At 42.9% G+C, this 21,268-nt stretch overlaps 1 protein-coding gene across 15 annotated transcripts in view; it reads left to right on the forward strand.

Annotated features, from left to right (window-relative positions):
• Positions 1 to 21,268, forward strand: part of AMBRA1 (autophagy and beclin 1 regulator 1) — a 198,378-nt gene that overhangs the window by 75,441 nt on the left and 101,669 nt on the right. For 6 of the 15 annotated variants that reach the window (XM_054439737.2, XM_054439746.2, XM_063671913.1 and 3 more), the window contains 2 exons: positions 4,091 to 4,177; positions 8,521 to 8,700. The exons of 3 other annotated variants lie outside the window; for them this stretch is intronic. In XM_054439737.2, coding sequence (XP_054295712.2) covers positions 4,091 to 4,177; positions 8,521 to 8,700 — 267 coding nt within the window. The remainder of the gene's footprint in view (positions 1 to 4,090; positions 4,178 to 8,520; positions 8,701 to 21,268) is intronic. 6 more of the 15 variants (XM_054439747.2, XM_063671912.1, XM_054439748.2 and 3 more) reach the window with 2 other exon arrangements.

Genomic DNA, 21,268 nt, shown 5'->3' on the forward strand with positions numbered 1-21,268 from the left:
GTGATGGCAGCTTCGAACCTGAACAAGCTTGTCCGAGCCCTTCCTGAGGCCCTCCCTGATTTCTTGTGATAGATCAAGTCAAGTCTGTGGTGGTCACAGCAGAATGTGCAGAACTGCCATCACATTCAGCTTCTCCTGCCATTTCCCGTTGATGGCTCTCTGTAACAGGCTAACTCTGGGAAAGAAAGTTCTTTCGGCCGGGCGCGGTGGCTCAGCCTGTAATCCCAGCACTTTGGGAGGCCGAGGCGGGCCGATCATGAGGTCAGGAGATCGAGACCATCCTGGCTAACATGGTGAAACCCTGTCTCTACTTAAAAATACAAAAAGAAATTAGCCAGGCATGGTGGTGGGTGCCTGTAGTCCCAGCTACTCGGGAGGCTGAGGCAGGAGAATGGCTCGAACCCACGAGGCGGAGGTTGCAGTGAGCCGAGATCGCGCCACTGCACTCCAGCCTGGGCAACAGAGCGAGACACCGTCTCAAAAAAAAAAAAGAAAAAAAAAAAGAAAGAAAGATCTTTCTTTCAGGTTCCTAGCAATGGTGGTAAACATTCCTAGGATGTTTACTCATCTAGTAACTCTAGTTCTTTATTCCACACCAATTGGAGAAGCCTATTTTTACTCCAGATAGTACTTGTATTGTAACTATGAAGAACTGATGTTTCATCAGTGTATATGTGTATTCATGGTGATTGGCTTTCCTGCTTTTGTGCATTAGCAGTAAAGTGACATATATATGTGGCTTGCCAGTTCCACTGTATTGTCTGGGCAGCAAATGTTGCCAACACATTCTGTAGTAAGTAGGCACAGGGGATGCATGTTCCGAAAGAACCTCATCAGAGACTTTCCAGAGACAAAGCTTCACATTTTGGTTCTATTCCAACTTAAAGAAGTCTTCCTAATTAAGGTAGGAAGTTAAGGTGGGAAATAGACTTTTAGGATTGTAAAATGGAGTCATTAAGGCCAGCACAGTGGCTCATACCTGTAATCCCAGCACTTTGGGAGGCCAAAGCGGGCGGATCAGAAGGTCGGGAGTTTGAGACCAGCTTGACCAACATGGTGAAACCCCATCTCTACTAAAAGTACAAAAATTAGCCGGGTGTGGTGGCGCATGCCTGTAATCCCAGCTACTCAGGAGGCTGAGGCAGGAGAATTGCTTGAACCTGGGAGGCGGAGGTTGCAGTGAGCCAAGATTGTGCCACTGCACTCCAGCCTGGGTGACAGAGCGAGACTGCGTCTCAAAAAATAAAAAATAAAAATGGAGTCATTAAAACTGAAGTTACCTAATGCAAACCCTTCAGATCATGAATCTCCTTTACAGCATTCCTAATAAATCATCTCATCTCACTCAGTACTGTCATTGCTTTAGCAGAGTAGAGGTAATATTTGCCTTTGTTACCGTAATCAGTTTCTAGGCAGAAGTACTTAAGAAGGATGTATTTTTGTTTGTTTGTTCGTTTTGAGATGCAGTCTCACTCGATCACCCAGGCTGGAGTGCAGTAGTGCGATCTCAGCTCACTGCAACCCCTGCCTCCCAAATAGCTGGGACTATAGGCACGCACCACCATGCCTGGCTACTTTTTTGCATTTTAGTGGAGATGGAGTCTCACCATGTTGCCCAGGCTGGTCTTGAACTCCTGAGCTCAGGCAGTTCACCCACCTGGCCTCCCAAAGTGTTGGGATTACAGGCGTGAGGTACCATGCCCAGCCAAGAAGGATGTTTTTTGGTCACTGTGGAGGGTGCTGCTTGCCAAAAGGGCCTCAGCTTACTAAACGACCACTTGGAGGTTAACACAACAGGACTTGGTGACATTCAGGACTAACTCCGGAGCACTTTAGGGTGGAACAAGCTTCTAGGTATTCTAGGATAGTCAGCTGCTCCCAGACCTTGCTTCCATTCTTCAACTCACACCCAGTTCCTGAAGAACTGGTTTGTTAATGATAAATAAGTACTACATAAGATGGCATAAATGACCTGAATACTCTTCTCAAAATTTTGCTTTTCCTTTTTTTCCAGACTCTGTATCTCTCACTACCCCTACCTATCCCACACATTCTGTATTTTAAAGACTCAAAGACATGCTGTTATTTTATGTGTTCCTATGAAATCATGAAAAAATCCTGCCAGTGGGCAGGCACAGTGACTTATGGCTGTAATCCTGAGACTTTGGGAGGCCGAGGCAGGAGGATCACTTGAGGCTAGGAGTTTGAGACCAGCCTGGGCAACATAGCCAGACTCTGTCTCTATCAAAAAAAAAAAAAAAAAAAATCCTGCCAATTAAACTGTCACACAATTGTAAAATACACCCTAACCTCAGACACATTAAAAGGTGAAAAGTGTGTCTTAGAATTGATGAAACAGCATTTCTGCCACATTTGAACCAGTGATGTTACTGAAGATTTAGTCTTTCAACCAGAGAGATGTATTTTATTGCTTTCCTCTCTTCCTCATTGGTTACATTGTGTTCTGTCTGTTCAATGGTAGGATTGTTACAAGTGTCTAAGTATGGGGATATAGGCCTTGTCTAGAGAGAAAACATTACTTGATAGTTGGTTGTCCTGGGCAGGAAAGGTTGCAAGCCAGGTTGTTAGGGCCTTTGCTATGTCTCTTCCCCAGGCTGTTAGGGGAAATACTGCCGTGGGCCAGTTGCTGGAATAAAGTGACCGCACGTGACTATACCTAAAGCCAGCTGGTTTTAGTAACAGTGAATTGAATTAAATCAATTGGAAAAGATTGGTAGCTGCTGTCCTTATCCTGCAGGTCTGCTTTAAAGAAGAGTCTGGCAGGGAGCCGGGGACCTGTTCCTAGGAAAGGCAGGCAAGATGCTGCTGGAGAGGAACAATATGCTTTCCTCTCTGAGACCATTTCCTTTGAAACGTGTTCTGGGGCAGGAGCTTGATTGGCTGCCAAGGCACATATGAGTTGGGAAGCACCATGTCAGACATGGCAAACCAGGGAGCCCCTGGGCCATGTTTATCGTATGTATTCTAACTGGCCCTTGTTGTTAAAAAAAAAAAAAAAAAAAAAAAAGTTGTAGCTAAAATTTAACAATCAGGAGATTTTATGCAAAAGTCCAGATTTCTGGCTTTCCTTAAAAAATAGGAAAAGCCAGCAATACTGAGCCTATATTCTAGCTTGGTAACAATTGGCTGGAGCTAAACGATGGGCCACAGACCTTCCTGTTTGTCAGTCTCCATTGAATACATATGTTCTTGCTTCCTGCCTGGACCGTGGAAGGTCCTGCAGTACAAAATAGAGGTTTGAGGCATTTTGGAGTTAAGACAGGCCTTCCCTGGAGTCCTGTTACTATCTCTTAATAGTTGTGTGCCACAGAGTGATATACTTTAACTTCTGGGCCCAGTGTTCTCATGTATGTAGTCATACCTACCTTTCTAGGTTGTGGTGAGGTTTAAGCAAATACATATGAAGTGCTCAGTATATTACCTATTACCTGGCATCAAAAAAAGTGTTCAATAAAATGTATATATCACATATGATCAATTGAATTTGTTATTGGGCTAGATTATATAAGTAAAAGTTGTTAGTTGAAAGCCTGTGGAGTACTCTTATATATATTTATATTTTTAATAGATATATTATAGTTATATATCTGAGGAGTACTCATTCTCACCAAAAAAAAAAAAGAGCGTAGGCAGAGCAGAATGGATAGACAGCAAGTAGATGTGGATGATGATGGCATAGAGGAACCGAACACCAAGATAAATGTTAGCACTATGTGATAATCTCTGTGTGTGCCTAATTTTTCCCTCCTGTGTTGATCCGAACCTTCTATTTGTCTACTGGAGGTACTGCAAATAGAAAGAAGATCATGTCTCTGAAGCACTTGTTCATTTCTCATTGAAGAGCAGTATTCAGCAGAATGCAGTGGTCATGTCCAGTGTGGGAGTTCTGCAGCTCTTCATTTATTTGTGTCTCTACCTACTTAGCTTGTAGAAGGGTGTGATCCCAGATAACAGGCGTTAGCTGGCTGCAAAAGGGGGAAGTTATATATCTCTCCCCCATTTTTCCTTATGAATGACCTCTGAGTTGGTAATTGACAGGGATTATTGCCATTTTTTTAATCTCTGCTAGGAGGCTGCTGGAATCTTCCCTCATTTCATTATCCCGTTATGATGGAGCAGGATCCAGAGAGCACCCAATTTACCCAGACCCAGCGAGGTAAGGCCAAAGTGAGAAATGGCACTAGGTGGGGGGGAGGGGCGGCCCTTGGGGTTGCCACGCTGTTGGAAGCTCCATTCTGTGCCTCTCTGGTCCTGGTGCTCTTTTATTCTTCAGTTATGGTTTTGAGACAGGTGGTTCAGGTGATGGGGAAGTATTGCAGGTAAGTGAACAGTACCTCTGGTGACAGAGGGTTATGACCAAGCTCTTGTCCTTTGGGACTCATTTTTGCAAGTGTGGTGCTAGAGGAGGAACCTGGAGAGGCCACAGGTAGTCATAGGATACTCTTTTTGTGTTGGCCAGAGAGATTGTTGTCATTCAGATGGACAGCCAACAGGGGAACAAAATTTTTTTAATTTATAGGGAAATTATGTATAGATTAAACAAAAAACTCAATTTGCTGTCATTTGAGAGGGAATTTAGAATATCAAAAGGCAGAAGTCAAGCTCCTTCAGGTATTGACATTTTTGGAGACTGCCCAAAGGAAGAGATGACTGAAGAAGGAGTAAATGGATAAAACAAGTTGGCATTTTATTAAAGTGCTTGCCTTACACTTATTAGAAGACATTCGAGGCTGGGCATGGTGGCTCACGCCTGCAATCCCATCACTTTGGGAGGCCGAGGCAGGCAAATCACTTGAGGTCAGGAGTTCAAGACCAGCCTGGCCAACATGGCAAAACCCCATCTCTACTAAAAATACAAAAAATTAGCTGGGCATTTGGCAGATGCCTGTAATCCCAGCTACTCGGGAGGCTGAGGCAGGAGAATCACTTGAACTAGGGAAGCAGAGGTTGCAGTGAGCAGAGATCGCACCACTGCACTCCAGCCTGGGTGACAGAGCAAGACTCTGTCTCAAAAAAAAAAAGACATTTGAAAAGTTCTGAAGAGATAAAAAACAAAACAAAAGTTATTTCAATGAGTTCAAGTTCTGCCCTTCACTGATGGTGATAACTAAGGACCAAGGGTGGGATATTAATGGATAACATTCATCTGCAGAGAGCAGCCCCTTGGGGTTGTCACAGCCAGATTTACGGATTCTGTTTGTGATCTAAAAAGGCACATTATTTAAGCAATACTGAGGCTTTGCCAAAAGAAAAGGGTAATTTACAGTTGTGGGGTTGGCAGGTTAGCAGTGTAGGTTAGGTAAAGAAAAATGAACTTTGCTCTAGATTAGGATTTTCAGGTCTGCCTGGAAAAACCTTTAGACCAAGTTGATTCCAGGAATATTAAGTGCTTTTATTGTTCCCACAGTTATGTCATGACACTGAGCATTCTTTCTGAGATACTGGTGCAAAGATTCTTCATTATCCTCTTAGTTCCTTTTCCACACCCTAGAAATGACAAACCTAAGGATCAGGGAACATAAGGATTGATGACTTTAAAACAGGCAGGCACCATAGATGATGAGTGAAGCAAGGAAGTTTATGTGAGTCTCTAATGATGTTTGAGGATTATACACCCTAAATATAAGGGAAAGGAATTTTTCATATGAATCAATTACTTTGAAGCACTGAGATAGAGAAGTTCTTGCAATAAAGACAGCAATAGGCATCTCATCCCCAGAACTTTTAACCTGGCAGTGTTCTACAAGGATACTTAAAGACCGTGATTTATCCTCCTTTTATATAATAAATCTGTTATTTATCCTACTGTGGTCTTTATCACGGAAAGTGTCATACTTTGTGGTGTTGGTATTTTACATTTTTCCTTTGAATACAAAATAGGTTTTTTTGGAAAAGGAAGTATTTTTCCTTGAAGAAAACTTAAGGATTTATTTAAACATTTAAAATGTTCACTTGGAAGACTAGGGTTATTTGATGATTTTCCAGCTCTTTGTTAGGAGGATGATTGTTACTACCTCATCACTGGTTGTTTAGTTTCTTTTTCCTCTTAGGCTTCACCGTATACACTATGTATAGGTCAGAGCCTTAGTGAGACACCTCAGCATTCAGATCCTTAGCTTCCCTCTGCATATCTAAAAGGACAAGGCTAGGATATACTTGTATTTAATAATTGTGGCAGGAATGCTTTTTAAACCATTAATCTACAGTTTCATAGCTTGGGGAATTCCTATGTCCCTACATAAAAAGGCAGTCTTTTTATTATCATTAGCATCAACATTATGTCTACCTCTATCACCAATAATATTATGTTTTTTCCATTACTTAGGGTAGGCTATAAAGTAAGTGTACTTATCACTTTTCAGAATCAGTTCCAAATAAAAGGGTCTTCTTTCTCCTCTTGAGATTTTTCTCCTTGTATATTCTTTTCTAGTCTGATTGACTTGAGACTTTAACCAGTGATGCTTGATTTCTGCTAGAAGAGTTCTGTATATTGGGCAGATATAAGAACAGTGCATGAACATCGACTTCTGTTGGTTGAAAATTTAGGATTCTGTGGTTCATCCTTGCAAAATGCATGGGAACAGGGGCCCAAACAGATAACGAGAGTTCCTCCAGTTGAGGCTTTTAGGAACTAGCTCTTGTACTCTGATTCTCTTGGCCAAGGCATCTGTGCCTCCCATGCCTACTTGCTATACAAAGATATTATCATATTGACTCATTGGTGTTCACTGCAGCATATTATTCTGTAAAACAGACTTTTGAGTTTAAAAGATTGTTAGCTGGTCTGCTTGGGAATTCCATTTGCTGGTTGGCCAGAAGGATACCACCTTTGATGACAGGCATTTCAGAGGCAGCCTATGTTCCTCTAGCAGTTGACTGCAGTTGACTGTGACCTGGGTTGGTGGACTTACTGAGGATCTCTTTGCAAGATAGTTGCCAATACTTTTTGTACCATTTGGATATAACTATTCCTATTTCCGTTCTTAATCAATTTTTTCTGATTTCCATTAAAAAACCGAAGATCTATGCCCTTTTCCTTTTATAGTCAAACATTATGGAAGTATATAAAATACAAAAGTCCCAGGAATCCTCATTAGGATTGCTGTGTCCCCTTATAGTTTTTTTCCCTAGTAACAGCAACATATTTTTGTATATGTATTAGTGTATACAGACCATTCTTCAATTTTTCTCCCACTTAAGATTTTATTATAGAGGACTTTCCTTGTGAGTATATAGGAATAGTTCATTCTCTTTAATTGCTACATGGTGTTTCTTTGTACGGGTATATTAATAATTTATTTAATTTGTTGCTGGGCATTTGGGTTGCTTCCCAGTTTTTCACTAATGCTGACAATGTTGCAAATGAACTTTCTTATATATATCTTTGTAACCTTGTGTATTTCTTTAGGATAAAGTTTCTAGTGGAATTATTGAGTCAAAGTGTGCCTGGGGCAGGTTTTTAGGCTTGAAATTTTTTAGTAATCCATTTAATATTATCATAGAAAACATTTTTCTGTTATTGTTCCTCTCACGTTTTCAGTCCGTAGCGTCAAATTATATAACAGTGTTGTGAGAGATGGAGGAAAACTTGAGAAGGCAATGTGGAGAATTGTATGTGACACTAGAAGTTTTCATGGAGTAGCAAGATATTAAAGCCATAGTTTGAAGAATGTAGATCTGGACTAATTATTTACAGGAATAGCCATCATAAAGGAGAAGAAAGAAGAACAACTCTCAGCTTCCATATTGCCCAGTGCCCACACAGCCTCTGATGCTCTGATTGTAAGAAATAGAAAAAAATCTCTTTTAATTTTTTCTGTTAGATTTTCTGTTCTCCCAAGTATATTTTACTGTCAGTCTCAGTTCTGAATTTTTTCCCCATGTTACAAATATCTATGATTAATTCTTAAGGGAGAGAAAAAGAGGTTCCAAGAGATCATTCTAAGGAGGTAGGACAAATCTGGAGCTGTGTATACTTGTTGGAGAAGATGGAAGTCCTGGTGAAGATACCTGTGGATACCTTCTTTAATCATCTGAGGCTTACCATCTCCTGGCGTCTTTTCTCATGTATAATACAAGACGGTAGATGATTGCTCAGGTCCCTTTCATGTCTTCCATTTTGCATATGGATGGTGATCAAGGAAAAGCTATGAATGAGCACAGCTCTGTGTAAAGAGCACCCTGAGGAGCTAAAAGTGTACTTTCAGAAGCTAGAAGGAAAGGTCCAGTGTTTCTCTTGGGGAGGGGCAGCTTTTCCTCAGAAGATGTCTGGTTAAGCCGCCTGTTTGCATTATCTCAGAACAGAAACACTGGTGATAGTCTGATAAGTATAGTCTGCAGTGCAAACCTCCTGGTGAGTTGAGTTAAATGCCCTTTAATTTTCATGTCTCCAGAGTTCACCTCAGCAGGGAGATGCCACGGGAGAGCTGGATTAACTGCCTTTCATAGTATTCCCCACATTAGTGCTAGTTTGTGTTTGTCCATCTCTGTCTCTCTCAGATTATCTCCTGCTGCATACTACGCCCAGAGGATGATCCAGTATCTCTCACGGAGAGACAGTATTCGCCAGCGCTCCATGCGCTACCAACAGAACCGTCTCCGTTCTTCCACCTCCTCCTCTTCCTCAGACAACCAGGGTCCATCAGTAGAGGGAACCGACTTGGAATTTGAGGACTTTGAGTAAGTACATACTCAGCTTGCTTTCTTCCCTCTCCTCTCAAGCTTGGAGTGCTTCCAAGTTGGCCACTGTTGGAGCTACATGGTGGATGTTCTTGCTCCCAACTCCTCAGTTATTATTTATGAGTAACAGGATGGGGTGAGGGACAGAAGGTTAAGATGCCCAGAGCACTCCCACCTCTGGCAGTTGCTTTGCTGATTCACTGGCGTGCAAGGACAGAGACCGCCCATTGGGCCCCAGGCCAGATTGCGAGAGGATGGTGGCTGCTGCTTCTCGGGCAACATTTTTATTCCCTTTCGTATGTACAGTGACCGTGGAAGGCTTCTCATGGACTGTCTTTACCACATCAGGGAGGCTGGAGGGTTGGTGTTTTTTCTCCTAAGCAGAGTAGCTGTGGAAATGTTGTCTTCATTCTGAAATACTTGGATTTCCCTAAGAGGCGGATTTTCTATCTTAGTGCCCTGATCAGACTGACTCTTTAAGATCCTACTCCATTGCCTAAACTTTTTCGGTCTCCCTACTCCTACCCCCCATTCAGGAACCTTAAAAAGTTGTCTGTCAAATTAATGTGGTGGGTCAAGAAATGATTTCTTGCTTCTTTGGGCTTGAGTGGTCAGCGGGGAGAGCCGTGGGAGGATGCGCTAAAGGAGCAGGGTCAGCCCCAGGCTCTAGAATTTAAGCTAGCCAATTTTTTTTTTTTTTTTTTTTTTTTTTTGGAGACGGAGTCTCGCTCTTTTGCTCAGGCTGGAGTGCAGTGGCGCTATCTCGGCTCACTGCAAGCTCCGCCTCCCGAGTTCACGCCATTCTCCTGCCTCAGCCTCCCAAGTAGCTGGGACTACAGGCGTCCGCCACCATGCCCAGCTAATTTTTTGTATTTTTAGTAGAGATGGGGTTTCACCGTGTTGGCCAGGAAGGTCTCGATCTCCTGACCTCGTGATCCACCCGCCTCGGCCTCCCAAAGTGCTGGGATTACAGGCGTGAGCCACTGCACCCGGCCTTTTTTTTTTTTGAGACGGAGTCTCGCTCTGTTGCCCAGGCTGCAGTGCAGTGGCACGATCTCGGCTCACTGCAAGCTCCGCCTCCCAGGTTCATGCCATTCTTTTGCCTCAGCCTCCTGAGTAGCTGGGACTACAGGTACCTGCCACCACGCCTGGCTAATTTTTTTTTTTTTTTTTTTTTTGTATTTTTAGTAGAGATAGGGTTTCACTGTGTTAGCCAGGATGGTCTCCATCTCCTGACCTCGTGATCCGCCTGCCTTGGCCTCCCAAAGTGCTGGGATAATAGGTGTGAGCAACCACGCCCAGCCTAAGCTAGCCAGTCTTATTGCTGGGTTTTGCATTCTCTCACCTGCTGCTTCTGACCTTTCTAGACATTCATTGTGTTTCTTTCCATCCTGAAACTGAGCTTTTATGGCCTGTATCAAATTGAACATTTGACTCGTTTTGATTCCTTATATTTTGGTTTTGTCAAACATAAAACAAGAGAGAGAGAAGGGCCGTTAGGCATTATTTCTTCCTCCTTTTTCACTGGCATTTGTGAAAGAGGACAGCCTGTCAGTCATTTCCTCCCCGCCTTCCATCTTGACATGGCGGGGTCAGGTCTGGGGCCTTAAGAGTTCTCATCTCCCCCTCAGCTTTCTTCCTTAACTGAATGGCTAGTTCCCCACAAGTCATCTTGCAACAAAGCTTTTTAGTGTGTTTAAGAAATCTCTTTGCCAGAAAGGACTAGGAAAGTGAGAACAACCTTTGTACCAATTTGCCTTCCTGATGCTGTCATTAAACACACTAGCATTTGTGCTCTTAGAAGCAAAAGGAAAACTAAGTGAGAGGTTTATTTGTCGGAGAAAGATGTAAATGTGAAAGAAATGCAGGGATGGCCTGAAGTAGCAGTGGTGTGGTAAATGGAGCAGAGGTCATGGTTCTTTCTTGTCAACTGCAGGAGAAGAGCAGAGCTACCTTCTGACTGTCAGCTTGTTCCTTCTGCCTTCCGTCTACTCTAGGGTGAGATGGATGCATATATCAGCAGTGAAGGAAATGGAGTGTCTGTTCCGTTAGCCAGGCAGATACTTATAGTGAAATATGTTCTTCTGTAGATACGGTTTTTCCAGCACCAGGGTCTATTCAGGGAAGCGGTTGAAACATACATGCCAAGGCTGCTGGCACTTAGTGCTGCTGAAAAGCCTGGGTGACTTTTTCTCACTAATGCTGTGGAGCCCTGGGAGTCAGTGTTGTGGATTGCCTAGCCCTCTTTCCATGCACGCCTGGGAGACTGTGTTATCTTCTTGCAGTGGTGAAATGTGGGGCTCATGCCTTCAAGCTGTATCTTGCCTCGTGACTTGTCCTTCACAAGGGAGTTCTGGGTTAGTTTAAAATGTTCTGTTCTTGTCTTACCTTCCCTTTCTTCTGCTACCACCTCCTCTCTCTCTCCCCTTCCTTCCCCCTCGATTTTCCTGTGTCAGACTGCCTCCTCCTTATGCTCCCCCCAGCCCACCTGTGCGCTCTCCCCCACCCCCTCCCCTGGCTTTAGCATGACCTGAATTTACATTTCCTTCTTCACCTTTCATGCACTGACTTACTGTTTTTTCTTAGGGGGTCTTATATTGCTCCCTGGTTAGTAACAATGGACTAATTTCTCTGATACTCCTTGGAAAGTCCCTCCTGGGGTGTTTGCCTTTCTTTTTGGGCTGATGTAGACTAGAATCTTGTTTTTAATAGCAGCTGTGGATTAGTCACCTCAACATTAGTAGTCCAGGTCTTCTAGTAAAGGATGTTGCTGGCTGGTTGAAACTGACTGTTTATTCTTTCTCTGTCGTCTTCGCTGCCCACCTCCCTCTACAGTAAACTGAATGCTGCTTGTGGTTGCTCCTGTCCTCTGAGTGTTTATGTGCTCTGTGAGGAGGGAGAATAACAAAGAAGGAAGGTACCAGCACATTTTAATTTTTCTGCCCCAATCTTTTGCCTTAGCTTTGGTAACTAGAATGAAAGTCAGAGGCATGTGCAGTCACGATTTATATTTTTTTCAGGTACATAGAGACATGTAAGGTAGATATGGCGAGTAATCCTCCTAACAATTAGGTTACCATTAAGACAGTTGTTCCTTTGTTTGGTATCCTCACCTTCTCAGCACTTCATGCTCTTGCCTTTGCTACCTCACTTTGATGACCTCTCCCTCTGTTTGCTAAGTCATAGATCATTTTGCCATTTTTGGGCTTGTCACATCCAGGTGTATAGTGTTCTCAGAAAACCAAGGGAGCCATTACTCAGAGCCCATCTTTTGTGGTTCTCTTCCATTTGACCAAATCAGGTATGTCTAAGGTTAGAGGACAGGAGCAAGCATATTTAATGTCTGAGTTTTATTGTCCTGCTGATTTAAAAACCTTTGAAAATGATGTACAACCATTTTTGAGCCTTTCCAAGAGCTTGCTGTGGAGCAAGACCATTGAGATTTATCTCTTGGGAGGGGTGGCTTTGGAGGTTGGTCAGCATCAGGTTAAATTTTCTGTTCTTTTGTGATCTGGATGAATGACCATCTTCCCGGGCAGGCTTCCTCTCCTGCCATTCATCTCTGTCTACAGCAAGGATTGAGACTGCAGGGTCCTTGTGTTTATCAAACTGCACAAACAGGACATCCAGAAACCTGCCGTCAGCAGGTCTCTCCTGAAGCCCTCAGCAGCTGTCTTTGCATAAAGATGTTCATAAGCAGGGTAAAGGTGTGGCTGCCCATGACATTGCTGTCTGTCTGCTTTCAAGCCTAGACCGCCTACTAGAATGGAGATGGCAAATAAGCATAAGGCAGACTTCCATTTTCATGTTTGCCATCCCTTTGGAAAGAGGGAGGGGGCTTTTATAAAGCCCAGGTTAAGTGCTATGGCCCATAGTTGCTAAGGCCTACAAAAGAGGTGGTGTGTGTGCTTTATGACAATTATTCGCTATGCTTGCCCCCTTACTCATTTTATCTGTTAATCTAAATGTAATTATAATTCCAGAATCCTCCCTAGCCCATATTCCTGCCCTTCCTGCCTCTTTTTATAGCTGCTTTGCTTTCTGAGACAAAGGGATACTGTAGCAAAGGCTTTGCTATGACAGTCAGACTAGAGAAGCTTCAGATGAGATCAGTCACAAATATCTGCGTTGTATATACTAGTCACTGGATAATTACATTCAGCTTCTTGAAAACTGTTGCTAGAGCCGGGTGTGGCAGCTCACACCTGTAATCTCAGCACTTTGGGAGGTTGAAGCAGGAGGATTGCTTGAGCCCAGGAGTTTGAGACCAGCCTGGGCAACGTAGTGAGATCCCCGTATGTATTAAACAAACAAAAGACTGTTGCTGGCACAGAAGTCTCTCATTCACAATTTTGACACACGGGCTGTACTTTGGATTTCTGCCTGGAAAAAAACATCTCAATGAGAATTCTAGTCTTTTAGCCTTAAGATGAATTCTCTTTAGGTCTATTAATGTATTTTCTTAACTATTCTAATTAATTTGCTTATATTTGTGTCCTCTTTTCCCAGAAGTCCACATTGTGACCAAATACAGGCACACTTTGTTTTATTGTGCTTGGCTTTTTTTGCGCTTTGCAGGTATTGTGTTTTTCACAAATTGAAGGTTTGTGGCAACCCGACATTGAGCAGTTGGCACCATTTTTCCAACAGCATGTGCTCATTTTGTGTCTCTCTGTCACACCGGTAATTCTTGCAGTATTTCAGATGTTTTCATTATTATTAGATCTGTTATGGTGACCTGTGATCAGTGATCTATTGTAATTGTTTTGGGGCACCGTGAACCACAATCATATAAGACAACAAGCTTAATTATAAATGTTGTGTATATTTTGACTGCTCCACTGACTGGCGATTCCCCCATCTCTCTTCCTCTCCTTGGGCCTTCCTATTCCCTGATACACAGCAATATTGAAATTAGGCCATTTAATATCCCTACAGTGACCTCTGTATGTTCAAGAAAAAGGAAGAGTTGCACATCTCTCACTTTATGTCAGAAGCTACAAATGATTAGTGAGCAAGACATGTTGAAAGTTGAGATAGGCCAAAAGCTAGTCCTCTTGGGCTATAAACAGCCAAGTTGTGAATACAAAGCAAAAATTCTTTTTTTTTTTTTTTTTTTTTTGAGACAGAGTCTTGCTCTGTCGCCCAGGCTGGAGTGCAGTGGTGCAATCTCGGCTCACTGCAAGCTCCGCCTCCCAGGTTCACGCCATTCTCCTGCCTCAGCCTCCCGAGTAGCTGGGACTATAGGCGCCCACCATCATGCCCAGCTAATTTTTTTGTATTTTAGGTAGAGATGGGGTTTCACCGTGTTAGCCAGGATGGTCTCGAACTCCTGACCTCGTGATCCGCCCACCTCGGCCTCCCAAAGTGCTGGGATTACAGTCGTGAGCCACGGCACCCAGCCAAATTCTTAAGGAAATTAAAAGGTCTACTCCAGCAAAACAATCTTACTGCTGATATGGAGAAAGTTTTAGTGGTCTGGATAGAAAATCAAACTAGCCACAACATTCCCCTAGCCAAACCCTAATCGAGAGCAAGTCCCTAAATTTTTTCACTTCTCTGACAACTGAGAGAGGTAAGAAGGTGCAGAAGAAAAGCTGGAAGCTAGTGGAGGTTGGTTCATGAAGTTTAAGGGAAGAAGCTGTTTCCATTAACATAAAAGCACAAGGAGAAACAGCAAGTGCTGATGGAGAAGCTGCAGCAAGTTATCCAGAAGATCTACCTGAGATCATTGATGAAGGTGTCTACATTAAACAACAGATTTTCCATGTAGATGAAACAGCCTTTTATTGGGAGAAGGTGCTATCTAGGATTTTCATAGCTAGAGAGAAGTCAATGCTTGGCTTCAAAGCTTCAAAGGACAGGCTGATGCTCTTGTTAGGGCTAATGCTGCTGGTGACTTTAAGTTGAAGCCAGTAATCATTTACCAGTTCGAAAATCCTAAGGCCCTGAAGAATGATGCAAGTCTGCTCTGCCTGTGCTCTGTAAATGGAACAAAGCCTAGATGACAGCACATCTGTTTACAGCATGGTTTACTGAATATTTGAAGCCCATGGTTGAGACCTACTACTCAGAAATAAAGATTCTTGTTGATGCACACCTGTGGTCCCAGCTACTCAGAAGGCTGAGGTGGGAAGATTGCTCAAGCCCTGGAGGTCAAGCCTGCAATGAGCTGTGATCACGCCTCTGCACTCCAGCCTGGGCAACAGAGCAAGACCCTGTCTCAAAATAAATAAAAATAAACAAATATAATGTAAGTGGTCACTGACAATGCACCTGGTCACCAAGACCTCTGATGGAGATGTACAAGAAGATTAATGTTGTTCTCATGCCTAGTAACACAACGTCCATTCTGCAGCCCATGGGTCCAGAAGTAATTTTGATTTTCAAGTCTTAATAAGAAATAAGGCCAGCCAGGTGTGGTGGCTCACACCTGTAATCCCGGTACTTTGGGAGGCCAAGGCGGGTAGATCACGTGAGGTCAGGAGTTCGAGACCAGCCTGGCCAACATGGCAAAACCCCATCTCTACTAAAAATACAAAAATTAGCCAGGCGTGGTGGCACTCACCTGTAGTCCCAGCTACTCAGGAGGCTGAGGCAGAAGAATCGCTTGAACCTGGGAGGCGGAGATTGCAGTCAGCCAGAGTCATGTCACTGCACTCAAGCCTGTGTGACAGAGCGAGATTCCATCTCAAAAAAAAAAAAAAAGAAAAGAAAGGAAATAAGGCCGTAGTGCTATTGATAGTGATTCCACTTATGAATCTGGGCAAAGTAAATTGAAACCTTCTGGAAAGGATTTGTGATTCTAGTTGCCATTAAGAGTTTTGGCAATTCATGGGAAGAAGGAGAAATATCAACATGATACAGAAGTTTGGAAAAAGTTGATTCCAACTTTCATGGATGACTTTCAGAGATTCAAGACTGTAGTGAAGGAAGTAACTGCAGATGTGGTAGAAATAGCAAGATAATGAGAATTAGAAGTGGAGCCTGGAGATGTGACTGAATTATTGCAGTCTCATGATAAAACTTGGCGTGGTGGCTCACGCCTGTAATCCCAGCACTTTGGGAGGCCGAGGCAGGCGGATCATTTGAGGTCAGGAGTTTGAGACCAGCCTGGCCAACATGGTGAAACGCTGTCTCTACTAAAAATACAAAAACTAGTTGGGTGTGGTGGCAGGCACCTGTAATCTCAGCTACTTGGGAGGCTGAGGCAGGAGAATCGCTTGAACCTGGGAGGTGGAGGTTGCAGGAAGCCAATATGGTGCCACTGCACTCCAGCCTGGGTGATTGAGTGAGACTCTGTCTCAAAAAAAAAAAAACAAAACCTGAGTGAGGCCAGGTGTGGTGGCTCACACCTGTAATCCCAGAAATTTAGGAGGCTGAGGTGGGAGGATTGCTTGAGTCCAAGATTTCAAGACCAGCCTGGGCAACGTGGTGAAACCCTGTCTCTACCAAAAAAAAAATACAAAAATTAGCCGGGCACGGTGGTGCATGCCTGTATTGCCAGCTACTGAGGCTGAGGTAGGAGAACCACTTGAGCCTGGGAGGTTGAGGCTACAGTGAGCCGAGATTGCGCCACTGCCTGGGTGACAGAGCAAGACCTTATCTTTAAAAAAAAAAAAAAAAAGGCTGGGCCCGGTGGCTCACGCCTGTAATCCCAGCACTTTGGGAGGCTGAGGCGGAGGGGATCACCTGAGGTCTGGAGTTCGAGACTAGCCTGACCAACATGGAGAAACCCCGTCTCTACTAAACATACAAAATGAGCCAGGAGAGGTGGCGCATGCCTGTAATCCCAGCTACTCGGGAGGCTGAGGCAGGAGAGTCGCTTGAAATCGGGAGGTGGAGGTTGCAGTGAGCTGAGATCGCACCATTGCACTCCAACCTGGGCTAGGCAATGAGCGAAACTCCGTCTCAAGAAAAAAAAAAAAAAAAAAGACCACCAAAAGATAAAATCTTCAGTGGATGAGGAGTTATTTCTCATAGATGAGCAAAGAAGGTGGTTTCTTTTTAAAATTATTTAAAAATTTTTATTCTCAGCATAGACACCTTGAGGAAGTAGTTTTTTAAAGATGTAATCTATTTGTGGTGAGACTGCTATAAACATAGTTAAAATGTCAACAAAAGATTTAGAATATTCCATAAACTTAGTTGATAAAGGGCTTGAGAAAATTAGCTCCGATTTTGAAAGCAGTTGTGCTGTGGTTAAAACACTATCACACAGCATCACATGCTGCAAAGAAATCTTTTATGAAAGGAAGAGTCAACCAATGCAGCAAAACTTCATTGTTGTCTTATTTTCAGAAATTGCCACAGCCACTCCAGCCTTCAGCAACCACCACTCTGATCAGTCAGCAGTCATCAACATTGAGGCAGAACCCTCTACCATCAAAAATGTTACAACTCAGTGAAGGCTCAGATGATCCTTAGCATTTTTTTTAGCAATAAAGTATTTTTAATTAAGGTATGCGCATTGTTTTTTAAGACATAATGCTGTTACATATCCAGTAGTCTATATAGTGTAAACATAGCTTTTATATGCACTAGGAAACCAAAATTTCATGTGGCTTGCTTTATTGCACTATTTGCCTTAAATTGTGGTGGTCTGGAACCACACCTGCAATATCTTCAAGGTATGCCTGTGTGCAAAACTGTCTACTTGTATGACAGTAATTTCCAGGAGCGAGAGATGGGTTCTGGTTCCTTAGTTTGGAATGATATATTCTGGAAATACCATATGCATATGTACACAAGAGTTTCATGCAACGAGAGATTCTCCTTTTATGGTTCCCTTGCTAAATAATCTTCTGGCAAATAAGTCATTAAAAGGTCTTCTTGGTGTATGATGTGGCTGAGGAAAGTTCTGAAGGCTGTTACTCAGCTCTGCCATCTGATTGGGTGTGGCTTAGGGGAAGTCGCTTGCCTTTCGTTCACAACTTTTTTTTTTTTTTTGAGACAGGGTTTCGCTCTGTTGCCCAGGCTGGAGAGCAGTGGTGTGATGCCTTGAACTCTTGGGCTCAAGGGATCCTCCTGCCTCAGCCTCCTGAGTAGCTGAGACTATGGGCATGGACCACCATGCCCAGCTAATTTTTTTTTTGTGGGGGTAGAGACAGGGTCTTACTGTGTATGCTGATCTCGAGCTCCTGAGCTCAAGCGATCCTCCTGCCTTCGCTTCCCAAAGTGCTGGGATTACAGGCATGAGCCACCACATCTGGCCCACAATTTAATATTCTTCATCTGCCCTTTTGATATAACTTAAAAAGCCTAGTTGAGTCATGGCAAAGAAGATATGTTAGAAACTAGAGAATACCATTCTTATCAGGTGATAGACCTGATGACTCATGTATTTCAAGTTCTCCTGACTAGAATTCTAGCCACCTGTCCTTGATAGTACTTCTTCCTGCTCTCTTCTGAGCCGGGAATTTCTAGGACTTCTGTAGGAATCAGTGACTACCCTCTAATAACAAATATGTAACTTGTACCCAAGGAAGAGGGGGTAACTTTTGGCAAGTAAAATCATCAGAGAGGGATAGGGTATTATCTGCTTCATTTTGAAATGGAGTTCCCTTTGTCTTTTCCTTTGTCTTATGAGCCACAGACTCTAATATTAGGCGTGCAAGAGAAACGCTGAGGAAACACACTGTAAAGTTACTCTCTTTATAGGTTGGAACCTGCTTAAAGCAGTTAGGAATCAGCCAGCCATCTACATTTATTGAGTGGTGGTATTATACAAAATTAGTTCTTAATGTGGAACAAGACAAAAACTTCTCCACCTGCAGTCCCAGCTACTCAAGAGGCTGAGGCAGGAGAACTGCTTGAACCTGGGAGGTGGAGATTGCAGTGAGCCGAGATTATGCCACTGCTCTCCAGCCTGTGCAGTTTTTTATTTTCATAAAAGATTAAAAAAAAAAGAAAGAAAGAAAATGACCTGGAGAGAGACAAAAACCTCTCTTATTTTCCAGATAATTTTTGTAGTGGTCGAATGTCTTTACAGAATGGCTTAGAGAAGAGCTGTAAGTCTTAAAATAGGGTCTTTCTTTAGGTATACTTAGGAGAAAGGCAAGTACAGTAATTCCTCTTTGGAAACTGTAACTTAAGCGAAACTACTATAATGAAACCAATTTTACCATAGGCTAATTGATATGAACAAGAGTTAAGTTCCTGTGACATATTTCTGGCTACAAAAACGTCACCAAGCATCTAAAACACCCAAAACACTTCTTATATTGAACATTGAAATAAATGTGAGCTGTATGTACATCTAAGAAAGATTAATAGAAATATAATTATTTGATTTTTGGTGAATCAGTGAGTGACAGTGGTCAATGTGGGGTGAGGTAAATCAAGGAATAGATGTTTGCAAAGTGAAAATTGTGAGGAATACATCCATGTTTTAACTACATAGTAGTTAAAACATAAACAGGAACAAATATGGTGAGTGCCCTGAGACTTAGTACTGCATCATTATTGTTGTGCATCTGTATGATTATTGTATGCCTTACATATTTTTACATTATTTTGTATTCATTTATTTATTTTCCAACCTGCTTATTCCCATTCTGGCTCACAGGTGGCTGGAGCCTATCCTGGCAGCTCAGGGTACACGGGGAGAACCTGCCCTGGACAGGATGCCATTCCGTCACAGGGTGCACTCACGCACACACCCACACTCACTCAGACTAAGGTAGTCTAGGCATGCCAGTTCCTCTAATGTGCACATCTTTGGGATGTGAGAGGAAACTGGAATGCCCAGAGAAAACCCACACAGACATGGGGAAGTGTGCAAACTCAGACAGTGGCCATGGCCAGGAATTTATTTTTTTCCCTCATCAACATTATACAAAACAACATTGAATGAAACAACATTATTTGAGTACCAACTGTAAATGCATGGTCATAGAAACATGAAACAGCATGGAATATTTGGGGAATTGCTTTGTTGATAGGTGTGGCCAGACTGTAAAGTTAAAGATGTGTGGCACATGAGCACCTGGAATGGAGCTAGATCTTTGACTTGCATGCCTTGCAAAGGAGATGAACTTTATCCCATAGGGAAGAGGGAGTCATTGAAGCGTTTTAAGTTATGGAATAGCATCAAGTTTTACTAAGTATCTAAAAAGATAGACTGTAATAAGTTACCACTAAAATACTAGGAGAGCATTGTATAAAGGGAGAGAGTATTTGGGGAGAGATGAGAAAGCTTCATGGATTTGAGCTGGGTATTACAGACTGCATAGAACTGTGAGAGAGGAATTGATATGGATGATGGGTATAGCGAGGAGATTCTAGATAAAGGGAGTAGCTTAAGCAAAAACGTAGAGACAGGAGATTTACAGGGCTTATTCAGGGACCCAGAATAGATCTGTGGCTAGAGCTATGGAGTGTTTGTGATATGAGAGAGATATCAGAAAGCCCTGAACTCTGGATGGCCTGGAATGCCTGGCTGAGAAGTTTGGACTTTGTCTCAGGCCAGCCATCATCCAATATGTATTTTAGGCAGCTAACTCTGATAGCATAGGTTAAGGTGACCTAAAGTGACAAGTGTACTGATGCAGAAGAACCAGTTAGAAAGCAGTGGGCATAGTACAGGTGAAGATATCTGAGGGTTGCATTGGAAGTATTGATTGTCTGAGGGCTTGATGTTTTCTAAGCGTGGAGCCTGTTTGTGAATGTTTTAGGGGAATAAGCTTCCTGAAAGCACAGCCATCTTACTTTTCTTGTCTAAAAAAAAGTGCTATCTAAGTCCTTTTTTACTCTTACTGGATCCAGTTTTGAACTAAATTTATAAATTAGCAATCACCGCTTCTTAGAACAGCAGTGACTGGCATTGAGATCGCTTGTCAATGCCTGCTGGCCCCACAGCCTGACAGCTATTGTCTAGGGAATAGTCCTGGGTTCTAGTCTTGGCTGAGGCTGTGATTTATTATCTGATCTTGAGCAGGCCCCTTTCCCATCCTAGTCCTCAGTATCTGATGTGTAAAATGAGATTAGATAACCTCGGATTCTTGTAGCTTTAAGCTTCTTGGATCTTTGTTGGAGTTAACTATCTAGAAAAATTTCCCATCAGCCGGGGGCGGTGGCTCACGCCTGTAATCCCAGTACTTTGGAGGCCGAGGCAGATGGATCACAAGGTCAGAAGTTCAAGACTAGCCTGGCCAAGATGGTGAAACCCCGTCTGTCTAAAAATATAAAAATTAGCTGGGCGTGGTGGTGGGCGCCTGTAAACCCAGCTACTCAGGAGGCTGAGGCAGAGAATTGCTTGAACCCAGGAGGCGGAGGTTGCAGTAAACTGAGATTGCACCACTACACTCCAGCCTGGGTAACAGAGTGAGACTCCATCTCAAAAAAAAGAAAAAAAAGAAAAATTTCCCCTGTAGTAGGCAGAAGTACAATAATGAACAGTCTCAGAAAAGTAAGGGGCCTTCCTGAGGATTAAGAATAGACTATATGGTACCTGTCGAGCCTCAATGTATTTGTAAAATACATACTTTACCTGAATTCTAGCTCTTACTGAGGACTTTGATTTATTGCTTAAAAATGTGTAATATTGCTTAGCAACTTTAGAATTAAT

This window comes from Pongo pygmaeus, chromosome 9 (genome assembly GCF_028885625.2).
Source record: "Pongo pygmaeus isolate AG05252 chromosome 9, NHGRI_mPonPyg2-v2.0_pri, whole genome shotgun sequence".
Classification (NCBI taxonomy): domain Eukaryota; kingdom Metazoa; phylum Chordata; class Mammalia; order Primates; family Hominidae; genus Pongo; species Pongo pygmaeus.